Genomic DNA, 17174 nt, shown 5'->3' with positions numbered 1-17174 from the left:
CTGCCAATGAATTTCTTCTTCCAGAAGATTCAACAGCTTAGCTAAGGGTGTGGTGGCCTCCCCATTTGAGTCTCAGATTTGGGAGAGGCCTTACTTCTGACTCCTGCATTATAGACATGATCCTTTCTTTTGAGGAGGGTAAAGAAAACTGCTGCGTGGGTAGATATCAGCTAATTAGAGGAAAGCCATCTCTCTACTGCAAGAGCTGGGTGTGTTGTCCCCATGGGCCAAGTACAAGATGTTAGAGTGAAAAGCGGGGGTCAGCAGTCTGCTGGTCTGATGCGATCTGACAAAGTCTCAGGACTTTCCTCTAACATGAACTCTGGGGAAGCAAAAAGCTCTCAAATGCAAGTGATCTAGGAGGAAGGACCCATGCTCAGCTAGAGATTTATGTCTCTTAATAAAATCTACATAGTTAATTTTAGGGTTGTTCAGCCCTCAGGTTAATAATGGATGTACTGTTTGTTTCCAGATTAACTGTAAAACTTGGCATTTAAAATAATTCTAAACTAGCTACTTAACAAACAACAAAAAAGTGGCTGCACACATAAAATAGATCACATTGACAACTTTCCCCCTCATTATTGCTACATAGATAGCTAGTTTTTCTTATTTTAGTGTTGGCTGGCTACAGCTTTCTGAAGTTTGTTAGATCCAGCAGACCTGTTCTGACAGAGGTGTCTGCAGGGAAGCAATCCTTTGTTTGAAAGAAAATGGAATGAAATCAAATGACCATGGAAACCCAAGTATAATATACTATTCTTTTTCTTCTTCCAAACGGAGCTCTTGTTTAGTTAATGCTTTATGGAGGCCCAATGGATGAAGGAAGACTTTTCTCCTATGAGTTAAACTAATTCAAGTTATACAGAAAGCACTAAGGCATAGGGAATTACAGGCTTCCAAATAACTTTTAAGGAAGTATCCTAATTCATGACATGTTTAGGAAACAAGTTATCTAGAATAAGTCATTAATTAAAATTTCTTGTGATGCTTTTTTTTGGGGACCAATACTTTGGCAATTCTAAACATCACTTTGGGCATTCTTCTCTGTCTCATTGGTGATGTCAAGAATATAGCAGCAATCCCTATAATTGATTGATAGAGCCCTATGATATTACTAATGGAGTATAAAAAATCTTGAGCATAAGAAAAGCATCCCTGTTAGTTTCATTGACTTGTATGTCCTTCTAAAATTTATTCTCATCACTTTTCCAATGAGTTTCTCTCTGTTTCACGAAGTCCTTCTAGTCACTGTTCTTCTGGGATGTGTACTGAAACCTCACCACTCAGAGCTTAAAGTATTTATGCTAAAAAAATATACTCTATGAGAGATAAGAATAGTTACAATATGTCTTGAGTTCTAGAATTAGCCCACAAACAGTTACATTCAAAAGACCATACATTTCTGGATTTCAGGTAAATTAGAGGTTGAACAATGCATTAAAGTCACTTCCTCCCAGAAACCTCACTAAACCACTGTAAAGAAATGTTTTTAAAACCTAAACGCACAAGGATGATAGAATGAGGGGACATACAACAACATAATTTTGGAAGCTGGAAAGCAAATGATGAGAAATCATTGACTTAGCAGATATGAGAAAGTCAGCAGTTGAGAAAGCTGAAAACCAAACCAGCTCATACTTCTGAAACTTTGAAAGGCTCAGAAATTGGGGCATTTGTACAAGTAGGAGTTGAAGGGGGCTAAAATAAGGAAGATTGGTTGAAAACTGTTTATAAAGCAGTTACATACCTGTTCCAGGCTACTGAGTAACTTCTGCCTCTGTACTACCAATGGAAGAGATTTGTTCTCTGGAGAGGGTTAAACCAAAGGGTTTTAGGTTGAGGGATACCAGGCACAGTTGAAATCAGAGAGAATACCAAAAGCAGGCTGGAGAGATTGGGTGAACACGCACACTCCACTCCATCCCCACAAACTCAGCCCTCTTCACTTCCAACCAGCTTTTTATCTTTCTATGATTATGTTTAAGCAAACAACAAAGAATTGCCAGATATCTGAGGAAAGCTTTTGATGCCAAAGGTACCAAAATCAATTAACAGAAAAAAACAACATGAAGAAAATAGACTATATAATAATAAGAAAACTAAAAGAAACTGTAATTAATATTTTCAAATAATTTTTAAAAGATTGATTCATGAAACAGTAATAGATGCTCTAAAAAAGAAATATTCAGAGAACACCCATCAAGAATAGCATAAATGTGGGGCACCTGGGTGGCTCAGTCAGTTAAGTGTGTGACTCTTGGTTTTGGTTCAGGTCATGATCTCAGGGTCCTGGGATGGAGCCCCACGTTGGGTTCCGTGCTCAGGGGGGAGTCTGCTTGTGTATTCTCTCTCTCCCTCTCTCTCTGCCCCTTCTCCCACCCATTTGTGCTCTCTCTCTCTCAAATAAATAAGTAAATAAATCTTTTTAAAAATAGCATAAATGAGAATTACAATAAAAGGGTTGGAAGATAAAGTTGAGGAAATTTCCAAGAAAGTAGAAAACATTAAGAGATAGAAAGCAGGAAAGAAAAGGTAAGAAAGAGGATGAGTTCAGGAGATTCAACATCCAAATAACAGGAGTTCTAGATAAAGAGGACAGGAAATAAGCAATGGAACTTCCCAAGAAACTGTCCAAGATCTGAAGAACATGGAGTTTCCAGATTGAAATTACCCACTGAATCATGGAAGTTCCCATTTATTTACCTTCCACACACTTTTTCTCAAGAAGCTACTGGAGGATGTCTTGCACCAAAACGAGGAAGTAAACCAAGAAAGGAAGACAAAGGATAGAAGAAACAAGAGATGAAATACAGGAGAAGAACAAAAGGGAGTCTGGAATGATACAAAGATTGATTCTAGGGTATCAGCTGTGCACTAAGCATAGAGGGCATTCAGTCCAGGCTAAAGCAGGTCAGAAGGCACCAGGAAAGAATTCCTCATGAGGTTGATAGAATACCTGATGTGAATGAATGTACTGAGAGGGGAAATTTGACAACTGGATTTTGAGATTGAATAAAAAACCTTAGCAAATGAGGAAAAAAATAGACAATTATAAACTCCATGGGGGGGGATTATACATGAGATAAAAAGCAATCATAGTTTACTACATGGCTCGGTATTATTTCCTGGTCATAATGAAATTGACAATGACTATATATTACCAAAATTATAATATATCTATAATTGGAAGATGGTGATGGTGGGTGGATAAGGAGCATGGTGTGTGTGGCATGGGGAGAGGAGTATAGATGAAGGTGAAAGCAGCTTATCTTCCATAGTGGGGGTCAATAGATTGTGCCTAAAACTGAAAAATCAAGAAGTGACAATACAAACATATGTAGAAATATGGAAGTAATTACCAGATGCATCAACTAAAAGAATTGGAAGTAGCAGTTTCTGAGAAAGGAGAAAGACTGGGTCAGAGGGGCTGGGTACTAATCTTAATCATAATCATTTGTCTTAATCATTCTCACAGAACTCAGTGGCTCTTTAAACTCTGTATAAGTTCTTTACAAATAAAATCCTTTTTAAAAAGACCATTATATTTCCACAAATAGAAATGAGAAAACTTTTTAAAATAATGGCATTATTAAGATGTAATTCACACACTACATGATTCACCCAGTGATTTTTAGTATATTCACAGAGTTGTGCAACCATTACCACCATTTTAGTGTATTTCATCACCTCTGGAATGTCACTCCACATTTACTCTCAACCATCGTAGCCCTGGAAAACCACCACTGTATATTCTGTCTCTATGAATTTGTTTATTCTGGGCATTTCATATAAGTGGAAACATGCGACATGTGGTTCTTTGTGTTGGGCCTCTTTCACTCAGCATAATGTTTTCATGCTCCATCTATGTTGTAGCATGAATCAGTACTTTATTTCTTTTTATTGCCAAATAATAGTGCATTGCATGGCCATACCACATTTTATTTATCTGCTCATTAGTTGATGGACATTTGGGTTGTTTCTGCTTTTTGGCTATTATGAATAATGCTGCTATGAACATTCATGTACAAGGTTTTGTGTGAACATATTTTCTTTTTTCTTGGGTATGTTCCTAGGAGTGGAATTATTGGGCCATATGTTAATTCTACATTTAAGTTTTTGGTGAACTGCTAGACTGTTTCCCAAAGCGGCTGCACCATTTTACATAATTTCTCCTCATCCTCGCCAACATTTGCTATTGTCTGACTTTTTGGTTATAGCCATCCTAGAAGGTGTGAAGTGGTATCTCATTGTGGTGTTGATTTGCACTGAGATAACTTTCAAAAACATGATAGATTAGCAAAAATAAAATAGGTTGTCAAAACCTCATCTTGACAAGACTTTGAGGAAATAAACACTCTTATTTGGAGGTATAGTTTGGTACAAATGTTTTGGAGTACAGTTTGATATATCACAGTGTGATAGGTACTTAACATTTGATCAGATTTCCCATTTCTGAGTATTTGACCTGTAGAGAAAAATCATATTTTGGGGAAAAAATGTGTCTTCATGGCACCACTGTTTATAATCTCATAGTACCAAAAACTCAAAATAACTTGAATGTCTCTCAAGAAGACACTGGTTAAATAAATTATGATGCAGACATAAAATCAGGCAGTCATTAAAAATAATAATGCAAGGGGGCGCCTGGGTGGCTTAGTTGGTTAAGCGTCCGACTCTTGATCTCAGCTCAGGTCTTGATCTCATGGTCGTGAGTTCAGGCCCCATCTTGGGCTCCATGCTGGGTGTGGAGGCTACTTAAAAAAAAAAAAAAATATATATATATATATATATATATATATATATATATATATATACATATATATAACGATGCAAGTATATTTTTATTGTCATGGGAAGTTATTCATCACATATTGAGTGGGACAAAATCAGATTGTCAAATACCTGCATGATAAGATCCCATTTGTATAAAATATCTTTGTGCTTAGAGAGCTTTTTTTTTTGGAATGATGTCCAAAATGTTACTAGGGGTTATATACTAGTGGTGTAATTTAAGGTGATTTTATTAACTTTGTTCTACATATTTTTGTATTTAATTTAGTTAAAAATCAACCTCTATAATTTTTTGAGAAAATTATAAAACTCTCTTAAAAGACTATGCATTTTAGAAGTCACATTTTTGTACTTAATCAAAGCTTGAATTTTAGTTAAATACCCTTCCCCTATCACTATTTTTTTAAACCTCAAAACCATCTACTAAAGGCATAAAGAAATTCATTATTCTGGTGATTTTATATACTTGGTGTAGAACACTGTCTTGGGCTCTTCCTTCAGAGACTTTTATTATATACTTTATTCTTTACAGAGTTCTTTTGCTATGGAGGTATGCCAGGTATTAGGACTTCAGGGTTGTGGTAAAGTTCATGGGTGGGAGTAGGACAAAAAGGTTCTCCATCTGTTCTCATCTTTGGGATAATTGTCGGGGTCTGCATATTCTCTCTTCTACCCTTTTATCCCCTTTTGCAGGAGAATAACATTAACAACTAATTTTTCTTTGAGCTCATTATGAGTTAGGAACTATTGTTCTAAATAGATTTCATGTATTTTACTTATTTAATCCTCACAACCATCCTGTGAAGTTGATACTACAATTACATTATTTTACAGATGAGGAACCTGAGGCACAGAGAGGTTAGGTAAACTATCCAAGGTCACTCAGCCAGGGAATGCAGCCCAACAAGCTGGGACTGGAGCCCAAAGAGTCTGGTTCCAAAGCTCCTGTGATCTTAATTGCTACACTCCACTGCCTTTCTGACTTTCTTACTAAATATGACTCCAAATACTTCTTGCTGGTTTACTTTGTTCTCTCCCAAACTGTCATTTCTACCAGAAATACCATGGAGGCTGAGCTAGTTTACACTTGTCCAGACTTTCCTGCCGCAAATGCTTCTCTGGGTCAATGTCTTTGCTGTTCATCTATTTACCCACTGATTCCATTAGGATTTTACTTACCATTTCTTTGACATCCTCTTCTCTGAAATGTTCGGATGTCTCACTCTTTGAAGCTGGCGATGCGTCTAGGAGAAAAAAAATTAAGTCTCATTAGGTGTTTCAACTTCGCATCCAGACCCATTAGAAGAGAGTTTAGTGCGAAGGCAGTGAACATTCATTGCTCTTTCCCAGGACGGTGGGGCCTTCTCAACCTCAGGCGGAGCAGGATGCTAGTGCCCTGCTTGATCTTTGAGTCTAACCCCTTGGCAAAAACCCAGTTTTGTCTAAGGCTGTGGTTTATTCCGATCATAGGAGTGATACATATTCATTGTAAAAATCTTTGGAAAATACAAAAAGTGTAAAGAAAAAATCAAAAGCACTTACAACCTACCACCTTGTGATAACTGCTAGAGACTATCATTTCCAAGCATGTTTGTCTTTTTTTTTTTTTTTTAAGGCATTCCTATTCATTCATGAAGACTGAGTCTTCAAAAGAAATGATTTACAAGTGATGATTTTAGAAAATGCCCATCCATGGAGTTTACTGGGGAGGATTATTGTTAAATTTAAAGATGTGCCAAAGTTGGTGAAATTTAAATTTCTTAATTTTAATCTCCAGTTTGATATTTCTGATAGAAAAAAGAAAATAATTGTGTGTATTTGAAAACATTAGGATGGAATCAAAGAGAAAGGTATAATGACCTTGGTGGTTTTCTTTGCTCCTTGCAAGTGTTTTTCCATTTATTTTTGCCTCACTTGGGCTGCATATACATTAGGTCTTCAACTGATGCTTATGAATTGGCTGAAAAGAAGGTTCATGTGTACAAGATCAGCTACCTGAAATACCATTAAAATTGAACTTTTAGTATTTGTAATTTTGGTTGTTATTGTTTTTGCTGTCTTGTAATAGAAATTTAGGAAAATTTATTTGGGATATTTTACTGTTTTTCTGGGAAAAGAGCTATCATCAACAACAAAAGAGACTCATTTGATATGACATATTACAAGTAATAATTATGTTAAGTTTGATTCAAGTTGAAACAGCTTGTACTGAACATTATTTTTAAAAGCCATTTCTTAAGAGAATGACTACAGAGAATGATTGTAGAACAGACTCCTATAATCAAAAAGTGTATCCTCTTGTGTTTTCCAGGCATCTGGCCATCTGAAGAGGTTTTGGCTTACTACTGCCTCAAGCACAGTAATGTATTCAGGTACAAAGCTGCACTTAAAAAGATATTTTTTAGCCATTATGGGTATTGTATCTGCATGTTAAAGATTGCTGTGATTACATTCTTCAAATTAAGTTGTTTAAAAAAATATAAGAAAGAAAGAAAAGGAAGGGAGGGAGAGAGGGAGGAAAGAAGGAAGGAAGAAAAGAAGGAAAAAAGTTCATGGTGAAAACATGTTGCTTCTGAAAAGAAATCTGAATTGCCTTTGGGTACTAATACTGCACAGCAAGCTTTTTGCTATATGTCAAAGGCTTTTGATTTCCACTCAAGGCATTTTATTTCACTTTGATTTTGGGGAAACAAAAGTGAAGCTCCAATCAATCCTTACTGATTGTGAGGGTCAAAGAAAAAAAGAAAAAAACAAACCACAATAAAGACATTCTTTAAACTTCTGCTAGGGAAATCACTACAGAATATTTGATAAATAAATACCCCACAGCTATTATTTAAAGATGCCATCCCACCCCTGGTTTTAAAGGTATTTTATAGACCTAACAATATGTATTTGTAAAATATAAATCACTATTACAGATTCATGCTACGGAAATAAAGGTTTTCAACTGTCAGTGTGCAATTATAGATCAAACCCATGGATGGGATTTAGGAAAAAGAAAAAAAAAAAACCTCCTTTTATTTAAAAATTCTAAAGATGTTTGGTAGATCCAAAAAATACAGATTTTTCATTTTTAATTCTCATTTTATAAAAGTCACCCAACATATGCTTCCTGAATAGCCCATTATGATTCCAGACAAGTCATTAGTGATCATGGTGTGTGTGTTTTAACAATATGTACTTACAAGATTGGGTCAATAATATGTATTTTTTGAAGCTCTGTGGGTCCATATTTACCAACCAGTCTATAATTGCTTTGAACAACTAAATACTCATTAAGTGTATTTCGGAATATGAATGTTCTTTCTTGGCTTCTCCGCCTCTTCCCTCTCTTTGCACCCCTCCTTCCCTTTCAATTCTCTCCTTCTCTCTTTTTCTTTTCTCCTGTTGAGGTGATAAACTTCCCAACCTGGGAAGAAGGAACACTCTTAAGGGTTTAAGCATATAAAATGAGCACAGGGCAGTATTGAATTTGGGCTGCAGAGCTGCTCTGGGAGCCTGGCATTTGCTCTTCTCGCTGTGCTTAAGCTTGACTGGAGCTCCAATCATCGAGCAGTGGGCCAGGGTAAGAACGTCACACGTTGAGGGCTGATATTTAGGCACAAAGGGGAAGGTGAGTGCAGAGTGCCACACTAGGCTGTCAGCTTTAACTCTGAGCCGCTTTACTTTTGAGCGGTGAAGTCAGAGCCCAGTCATTACTTTAGCCTCGGTTTGCTGGCTTAACCATATTATGTCCCTGCATTGTTTATTCACTGTGTTGTGTTGGGGTCAATTGTGATTTAAGTGTTAATTGCTAAATGCTCTTTGTGTAATTGTTCTTTATGGGGGCAGTTCAGCTTTCCAAAATGTTTCAGTTTGGTTTCAATTTTTTTTTTTTTCAAAAAATTCAAGATTGCATTTATTTGTGTGTGTGTGTGTGTGTTGTGTGTATGTGACTATAATATAGGTATATACACACTCATATATGTTCTTCATTTACTAGTCTAACTGTTTTTGAAGGAATGAATGTGGATTAACAGTGTTACCCTTTCCTAACAATTATCTTTCGCTACTCTAGCTAGTTTAGTTCTAAAAGACAGCGCCATTGACAAGGGAAAAAAAGGGAACCTTCTCAGATTTTTCAGCTCAGCGGTGGTAATGTTGCAGTGAACACTAATGAGGGAACCCCCACTGATTTGCCTGCTTTGTGACTTTTCTATTTCATAATTATTTTTAAAACGCAAAGCAACATGAGGTAGCCTAGTCCTGTCTCTACAACTTCCTGGTAGCGCCGTTCTTACTGCAGATGGCAATTTGTTCTTGTAACATATATATCTCTCTGACCATTTTCATCTAATTTGTATGGGTTCTACCATTTCTTTTCTCTCTTTCAGGGACCTTGCTGTGTGTGAGCTAGGGGGTGGCATGACATGCTTGGCTGGGCTCATGGTAGGTCTTTTCTCAATTCCAATCCCATTCAGAGGGAGGAACAAAAGGAAAAATGTTCCAGGGCCTCCAACTGCTGGGTCAGAGAACCGTCAACAGCATCAGCTGCGGTCAAGCTGCCGGGTCTTGAGAGACCTTCTAGATTGACTTACTTTCGGATCATATTGATTTTATGGTTGCCTCGATGAGCAGAAACATTTTACCTCCGTGTAGTCAATATCGCTTGTTGTGACATTCCAGGCCTCGCACGGTCTTTCTTTGCCATAGCGAAAGCTTTTTTTTTTTTTTTTTCAGATTATAGTCCCATTTGCTAAGATACAGGAATAGCCTGGCGAATCACAGTTGGAGCACCATGATATAGCTGCTAATGTTTTGCCTGCATTATTACACCAACAAACATGATCCAGAGCGCTCAGTAATTAGATTCTTTTGAATTAGATTGGCCATTCAGGAACGTCGTTCCCCATTCTCTGGGTTCTGAGTCATGTATTCAGGAGATATTATGTAGCAGCACAGTGCATTAGACAAGTTTTTATGTCTCTACAAATAAAAGCATATTGTTACACTGATTGGCATTTGACAAACCTGTCGCTCTTACACAATGTGTCGAGGTTACAGCCCAATGTGCGAGCATGTCAAAGCTCACAAAAAAATTACCCTCACAAAGCCATCTGCCTGCAATGCAAAGTTATATGAAGGGCATCAGGCAGTCAGACAGAAGCAAGCTGAAAGGCAGAGTGACAGCCTTGTATGATGGCTCTACTAGATAAACAGAAGCCCACAAATGAAAGCCTCTCAGAATACCATCATCCGCTGTCACAATGCAATTACCGAACAGAATGATAGCAAGATAGAGGCTCCCGCAAATGGAATGATAAAAGTATTGACTGATTTGATTGAATGATTAAAATAATGCAGACATAAAATGAAAAAAGATTGAAGATTGTTACAGAGAAATAGGTGAGGAAGCATGATACTGAAGGCTTGTCACTCCTGTCTTCACTTCCACACAGACAAGCATATTTGCTCATTGTTTGCTGTGCTCCTTTTTTTTTTTTCAGGTTGCTATTTCTGCAGATGTCAAAGAAGTTCTGTTAACTGATGGGAATGAAAAGGCCATCAGAAGTATCCTTATTCAGATAGAAAACGGGTTTGTTGTGCTCATTCCTTTTTCCCGGCTGAGTAACAATTGATATAAAGAAAGACAGCATGGGGTATTAAAAAAGAATCCCCCCCCACACACATGATAAGTAATTAAGAAAAAGTAGAAATATATGGAATTCATTGGCGACGACTGTTTTTTTCTTTCATTTCGATAGATGTTTTTTACAGTCACTTCTTGTGAAAGGAGCCCATGATTTGTGGACCACTCAAGGCAATAAGAACATTTGTTTCAGAATAATTTTCAGGCATTCTTGTCCTTTTATTGTCACTGAAATTTCCTGGTATAAAGTAAATGATTGAATATTTATTATATCCACTATTGCTTATAAAAACTAACTTCCAGCTTCATGTTCATTATGACCTTCCTTGGGTTTGATCTTGTGGGTATGTGCTAGGTAGGATGGGACCTTCTCTAATTGCCGAGAGGTTACCTATAGCTCCCCACTGGAAACAGCTATCAGTTTTTCATTATTTCCTTTTATTTAGGATTATAAAAGCACTCTCTTTTTTTTTCTGCTATGCTATTACAGTTCCAAGCCCATTATATTAGATTATGCTTTACTAATATGTACACAGAGTTCATGAAAATTGAACTGTACTTTAACTAAAAAAGCAAGCATAATTTGTGGCTACTTTAGCAATCGAGCTGATTTGTTCAGACACAGTTAACAGCCGTTAGAAATTGAGAGGAGAAGTGGAAGATATATTTGCTTTGGATTTTTGGTATGCTTTACATTTACATTATGAAGTAGGCAATCCACTTATTTGCATCTTAGCCCCCTAAAATGCCAAAGCAGTTTCGACTTTTGCGGCTTCTTACAGAAAGCCCATTTTTTATTTTCTTTTTCTACCTTTGCTGTATGATCTTTTAAAAAATAAAATTTGCAGCAGCTCTATCAGGCTGCTCAAATAGGAGAAAGGAGGTACAAGAAGCACAGTAGCTAATATTGTTCAGCAGCGCTTGTATGCTCTACAGAGCCCCACCCAGCTAATTGCCTGACAGACTTTAAAAAAAAAAAAATTCAGGAAGGAAAAACAGCCAATCACAATCCTGGCCTTTCACACAAGGGAAAGAGATCACAAAAGGTGCTTCCTTTTTTAAGATGCAGGATTTTAATCATGATCTTCAGACTGTCGCAAGTTTCTCAAAATATTCCCAAAGATGAGCCGATGTTGTTTCATTCACTCTGCTTTATTCTGAGTTATGCCTTGCACTGTATCATTTCACTGTGTTCCTCCTCCGCATGTCAGGGAGCATAGAGAGTGAGAGGAAGGCAGGTATGCTGGCTCAGCCCCAGTGGATGGGTTTTTTTGGGGGGGGGGCAAAGGAAGGAAGGAAGGAGGATTATTGGACAGGAGAGGGTCATTTTAGCCACAGAAACTTTCAGACTGGGCCCGCAACCTGAGGTTTTTCTCAAGTCAGCAGGTGTCTCATTTAATAGCGGCAGAAACAAATTACAACTTTTATCAAACTATAGGAACATCGGTAGTCAGTATGTAAATTTAATTGTACTAAAATTATTATTGAGCTAAAGTACAGCGCTTCCAGAGAAGGGAAGCAATGCTAATGTCATTAATTAGCACACCTTTGCTTTAAACAGCAAAGATGCCATGCCAGCTCTTGAAATCAGAGAGGAAATCTCAGATTCTGTATTCACTCTGCTGGCCTTTCAAAGAAATGATTGGTACAGCCCCCTCCCAAGAAAATGGATTTTTAACATTTGGTCCTCAGAAGCTCAGCCCTGAGAGTGCTTTATTGTGCTGGGTTTTACAATGGGTTTAATATAGCGGGGTGCCAAAGGGCAGGAGGGGAAGAACTTTACAATGTAGATAAAGTAGGTTCTTTCAGGATGCAGACCAAAACCGGCAGTGTGTTTTATTTCATCTCTTAGGACTTTCCTGATGGAGTTCAGTTTTTATCATGTAGTTGTTCCATGTTTGTGGGCTTTTTTCTTTTGTAACTAGATCTAATTTTTTTTAATTAAGAGGAAAAAAAGCATGCCTAAAGCCTTAAAAATTGGCAATGTGTTTTTCCTGCTTTTAATACTGTATTATTCTTGATTTACTAACAGAGCTTACAATTGGCATTCGTTGTAAAGCTGTTGTGCTGAGTGAGGTTAATATGAATGAAATTTTTTTTTGTATTTGTGTGCCCACTTTCTGTAGGAATAACTAATTCACTGACTCACATACTGTTGATGCATATAGATTGAAACAAATTCATTTAAAAATTACTGTTTACATCTTTCCTTTAAAATTTTAGGAAGCCTAAATTATATAGCAGTTGTAGGATATTATCCAAAAATTACTTTCTAAAAAGTAAAAGTGGATGTCAACAAAAAAAAGGGAAAAACATTGCCAGAAACCAGAAAATCTCTAAGCAAAGCTGCTAATTATTCTTAATGGGCAAGATGAGCACATTAAGAAACAAATGAATACATCAGTGAAATGTAATTGAAAATCGACCTGGCAATCCCACATCACATCTGAGTGTTGGCCTGTATATTATTTTCATCATTTTAAAAATTATTTTTGTTTTTCTTCACATCCGAACTTAATGAATCCGACTGAATCTTAACTTCCTAGTCTCTTAAGCTTCTAAGGTTCTGATTTTTACCTTTTTTTAAAAAAATAGCATTTTTTGATGCTTCCTTTTTATCTTCAATTGTTTCTATTTTTTAAATATGTAAGGTAATGAATGGACGAGTTCTGAATGTTTATATCATAAAAGCCTATCAACCAGTTGTGAGGTTATTTATAATCTTCCCTAAGATGTATCAGATGGATTGGCTATGTCTTCCAGAGCTCTCTCCCTTGACCCTGGAAAGCTAGATGTTGATTTGAGATCTATTAAACAGAGATATCTGAAAAGAGATTAAGACTTGAGGTGTAAGTGAATGATGTAAGTCCTAAATATTTTCTCAGACTCGTGGGTACATGTCCCTGAGGTTCTCCTTGGTCCTTAAACTGCATTGCTGGGTCTAACCCAGAGCTCCCCTTACCCGAGAGCTGCCCCTCTTTACAGATGCCATTTTATCTGTACCCAAAGAGAACAAAGGATAAATTAGAAATGGCATCATTTGGTTCATCCAGTTCTCAACTTCACCGAAGGTAGTTTGAAACGTGTTCCCTTTTCTTTGGCACAGCCCTTTTGGTGTAATAAAGGAAGAAATCTCCAAGTGCCTACAGATAATAATAACTCACTAAAGTTCGTAGCTGCTGATGACAATGACATAAGAACAGAGGGAAGAAACAGTGTACTGAGTTATTATTGATGCTGAGCCTCTTCCAAATCATGATGAATAAAAGTACAACACCTAGAGGTGAGCAGCCCTCTCTGGTACACTCACTAAGCACCCTGCCTTGACCCATCCTTAGGAAGCATCAAGCATGTTATCTGCAGACTGTGGCAGTGCTTGGTGACCCATTTCTTGTGCTCCCGATCCAAGCATCTTATTCCCATGGCATGCACAGTCTGGATCATGATCTCGAGCTTAGGATTCATCCCAACTTGGTGAATCTCCTGTGCATTTTTAAGGAGATAGCCCTGGCTTACCATTACCTTATTTATTAACAGCATCTCTGACTTGAGTAACTGATACATTAAGCTCCCTCTAGACTGTGCAGCCTGTGCTGTGGAGGGTGGAGACCTTGGAAGTGCTTGGCCATCATCCTGTGTTCCTCCAGTATCTGGACCAGCTGCACTTCTGTTTGCTAATGGAGTCATTAATGGACTCCGTGTGCCTCACATTGGGTAGGAGCTCAATAAATAGCTTTGAAAATTCAATTTAAATTAAGTAATAAGTTAATCTAACTAATTAATTAAAATTAATCCAACCACCGTTAATTGCATGCCATTTCAGGCCCTAAAGACAGCAGTGGACAAGACGAACCAAGTCCCTGTTCTTGTGGAACACAGACCATGCCTTGGCCAGAGCACATTTATACATGTGAAAGACACTGAAAATCCACAGGCCAGAAGTTCTTTGATTCCTTCCAGTTATTTAAATTCTACAATATAAATGTTCACATAATTAGTTCTGAGCAGCAGGGAGAGAAAATAAAGCTTGACTGCCAAACCTCATTTTAGTTACTCACCAGCCTCTTCATCCCTCTGAAGCTTTTGCCTGAATTATTGAAAAAGATAATGAATTGGCATGAATTAGGCACCTATATGGTCAGGCTCATCCTATGTGGTACTCCATTAAGCCTATAAAATAGGGATCATTATTCCTGTTTTTGAGATGGAGCTCAGAGAGGCTAATTTACCCAAGTTCACACAGCTACTAAGTAGCAGAATCAGCTTAGAAGTCAGCCAGGTTCATTTGACTTCAAAGCTTTTTTATTTCCCCCCATTAAACCATTCTGTTTCACCAAAACCTAGAATGGTTTGGTGAGTGTCATCTTACAGTTTCCTCAGGACCCTCAGGAAGAAAAGGCCTCTCATCCAAAAACATAACAGTTGACATTGCTAACAGAGTTCATCCTCTCAATTCCTTTGATAACAAGCACATTTAAGAATATTTTGCAGCCTTTAAATTGGCAAATATTGCCACATCCAGCATTTTAAAAATCCTTTAGAGATCAAAATGAACATGATTTATATTATAATTTCATGGTTTCCTACCCTCACCTTGGATGGTCCAGTGAAAATAAAGGTAACATACGCTGAGAAAGTAATGCTTTGTGGATCACAGTGTTATTATTTTAAAAATAACTTTTTTCTTAAAGAACAATGCCAAGTCCCAAAATGTAGATGTGACTACTGATAAATATAACAATCACTAATTGTAGGAGGAGGCTAATATTTTAAATAGTATTTTATATGTAATTAATTATATTTAGATACGTAAAGTTAAAGTTACTTGTTTAAGTAACTTGTTATTATGCAAAAAAATATATATTTTAAGAATAAAACTCAACTGAACTAAAATTAAAAGGGAGCCCCACTCCTGAACTATGCTTTTTTGGTGGAAGAAAACCTAGATGTAGAAACGTGGTTTCTTTTAGCCACAGGCATTGATCCTGTAGCCCAGACAAGGAGACTGGAGGTGATTGTTCAGTATCCAGTTAATCAGAAATCACATTAAAGCTTTCTTTGCATCCAGCACCTCCCACTGAAGACTTCCAGAAGATGGGTACAGTACAGGGAACAGGATTTGGTCCACCCTGTTGAACACTGTCCTGGACGTATTGATTTGATTGGATGTCCTTTATCACTCTAAGGTGACACAGAAAAATGACAAAATGTATTATTAGACACAGTGCCAGCCAGACCTAAAGTGAAGGGTGGGGGAGCAGAATATCAGAATATATCTCTTAAGCTATTTTAATATGCTCTTGCCATTTCTTTTTTCTCTTTGTGCTTGTTTTAATATAAAAACACCTCCTAAACCATAAAATATATTTCCTTCCCAGCTCTAAAAATAAAGCAGCCTAAATACTGCTGTGAATTTTTTCATTAAAAAAAAAAGCACCTCTAGAATATAAATACATACACTTGCTTCAACCTGACCACCTGGAGTCATGGGTTTATAAATTGTATAAAAGCATATAGCGTTAAGATGTTTACTAAAAATTAGTAATAGGTTTTCAGAGTTATATAATTTAACTTCCCTGTGACTATTTTATAAAAAGTATTACCTCCACTAACAAAATAATATGTTTTGCTTGATAGATTAGTCATGTACTCACACGACGCTACAGGTGTACCGGGCATATTGCCGCGCACGGTTGGCTGTCATAGAAACGTGGAGTAGGGTGTGGCCGGAGGGGGGAGCTCAACCAAAAAGCAGTTGTCAGTTGACTCTTCACTAATTTTGTTCTTCTCAGAATAAAGATGTCAGCTGTCCTTTTCTACAAGACATTTCATTTAGAAGACTTTCCTGAAATACTTTCTTCCTGAAATAGACAGAACTGTAGGCCGATGTGTCATTTTAGTTAATCAAAACAAGTAGGCAAATTAGTCTCTTTTATTTTTTTAATGAATGTAATTTAACGGTATTTAATTTGCATACAGGAAAGTTCACCCAGAAAAAAAAAAAAAGTCTGCATTATAGCACTTTTGTAAACCTCCACAAAGCCCTTCATTAGGAGACCTAATTGATTTTTCCTACCCACTCCTGGGGGGGGAGAAAGCTATCACAGTACCTGCTTATTCACTTAGAGAAGAAATGGGTGTGCCTGATGTTTCAAGCAGAGATTTGGGTTAAAAAGTCCTGTGGCTCTGTTCTTGCAGGGAGACCTTGGCCAATGCTTGTTCTGAGCATTCAGGAAATCTGTTTTTCTGAGCAATAGGGGAACATCGCTCATCTGCTTGGTGTCCTCCCCATGGGCCCAATTTATTTCAGCTTGCAGCCTTCACTGGAATTATTATATTTCTTGTTTATTTAAACCTGCTTTATTCTGAAAGAGGAACTTTGCGGCTTTTTACAGTGACACATAGGATATGCCATATAAAATAAATGAGAAAGTGAGGCCAATTTGAATCAGAAAGCCAGGACAATACGATGAAGCCAGGATGAGAGGTCAGTACAGAAAGTATATGCCAGGAGAGCTCTGGTGGTTGATAGAGTTAAGTCATCCATTTGGCTATGGGTTGCAAAGAGACCAGAGCAAGAAGAGAAACAAAAACAGTTGTTAAGATTTAGTGTCCAGAAGTTGAAGCAAAAGGGGTTGATCTCAAACCTACCTTTGCCCAGTGTTGCAACTTGATATGATTTTTCCCACGGACCTGCATCAAGATGGCACTGTGTGATGTAATGGACCAGCTCTTCAAAACATCTCCT

At 37.3% G+C, this 17174-nt stretch overlaps 1 protein-coding gene across 2 annotated transcripts in view; it reads left to right on the top strand.

Moving 5' to 3' along the window:
• Window positions 1-17174, top strand: part of CAMKMT (calmodulin-lysine N-methyltransferase) — a 376306-nt gene that overhangs the window by 309367 nt on the left and 49765 nt on the right. For both annotated transcript variants that reach the window (XM_032411070.1, XM_032411068.1), the window contains exons 4-6: window positions 7106-7166; window positions 9171-9225; window positions 10284-10347. In XM_032411070.1, the coding sequence (XP_032266961.1) occupies window positions 7106-7166; window positions 9171-9225; window positions 10284-10347 (180 nt within the window). The remainder of the gene's footprint in view (window positions 1-7105; window positions 7167-9170; window positions 9226-10283; window positions 10348-17174) is intronic.

Source organism: Phoca vitulina, unplaced genomic scaffold, assembly GCF_004348235.1.
Source record: "Phoca vitulina isolate PV1807 unplaced genomic scaffold, GSC_HSeal_1.0 scaffold12, whole genome shotgun sequence".
Lineage (NCBI taxonomy): Eukaryota > Metazoa > Chordata > Mammalia > Carnivora > Phocidae > Phoca > Phoca vitulina.
The sequence above is the reverse complement of the archived record's forward strand: the minus strand, read 5'-3'. Positions and strand labels throughout refer to the sequence as shown.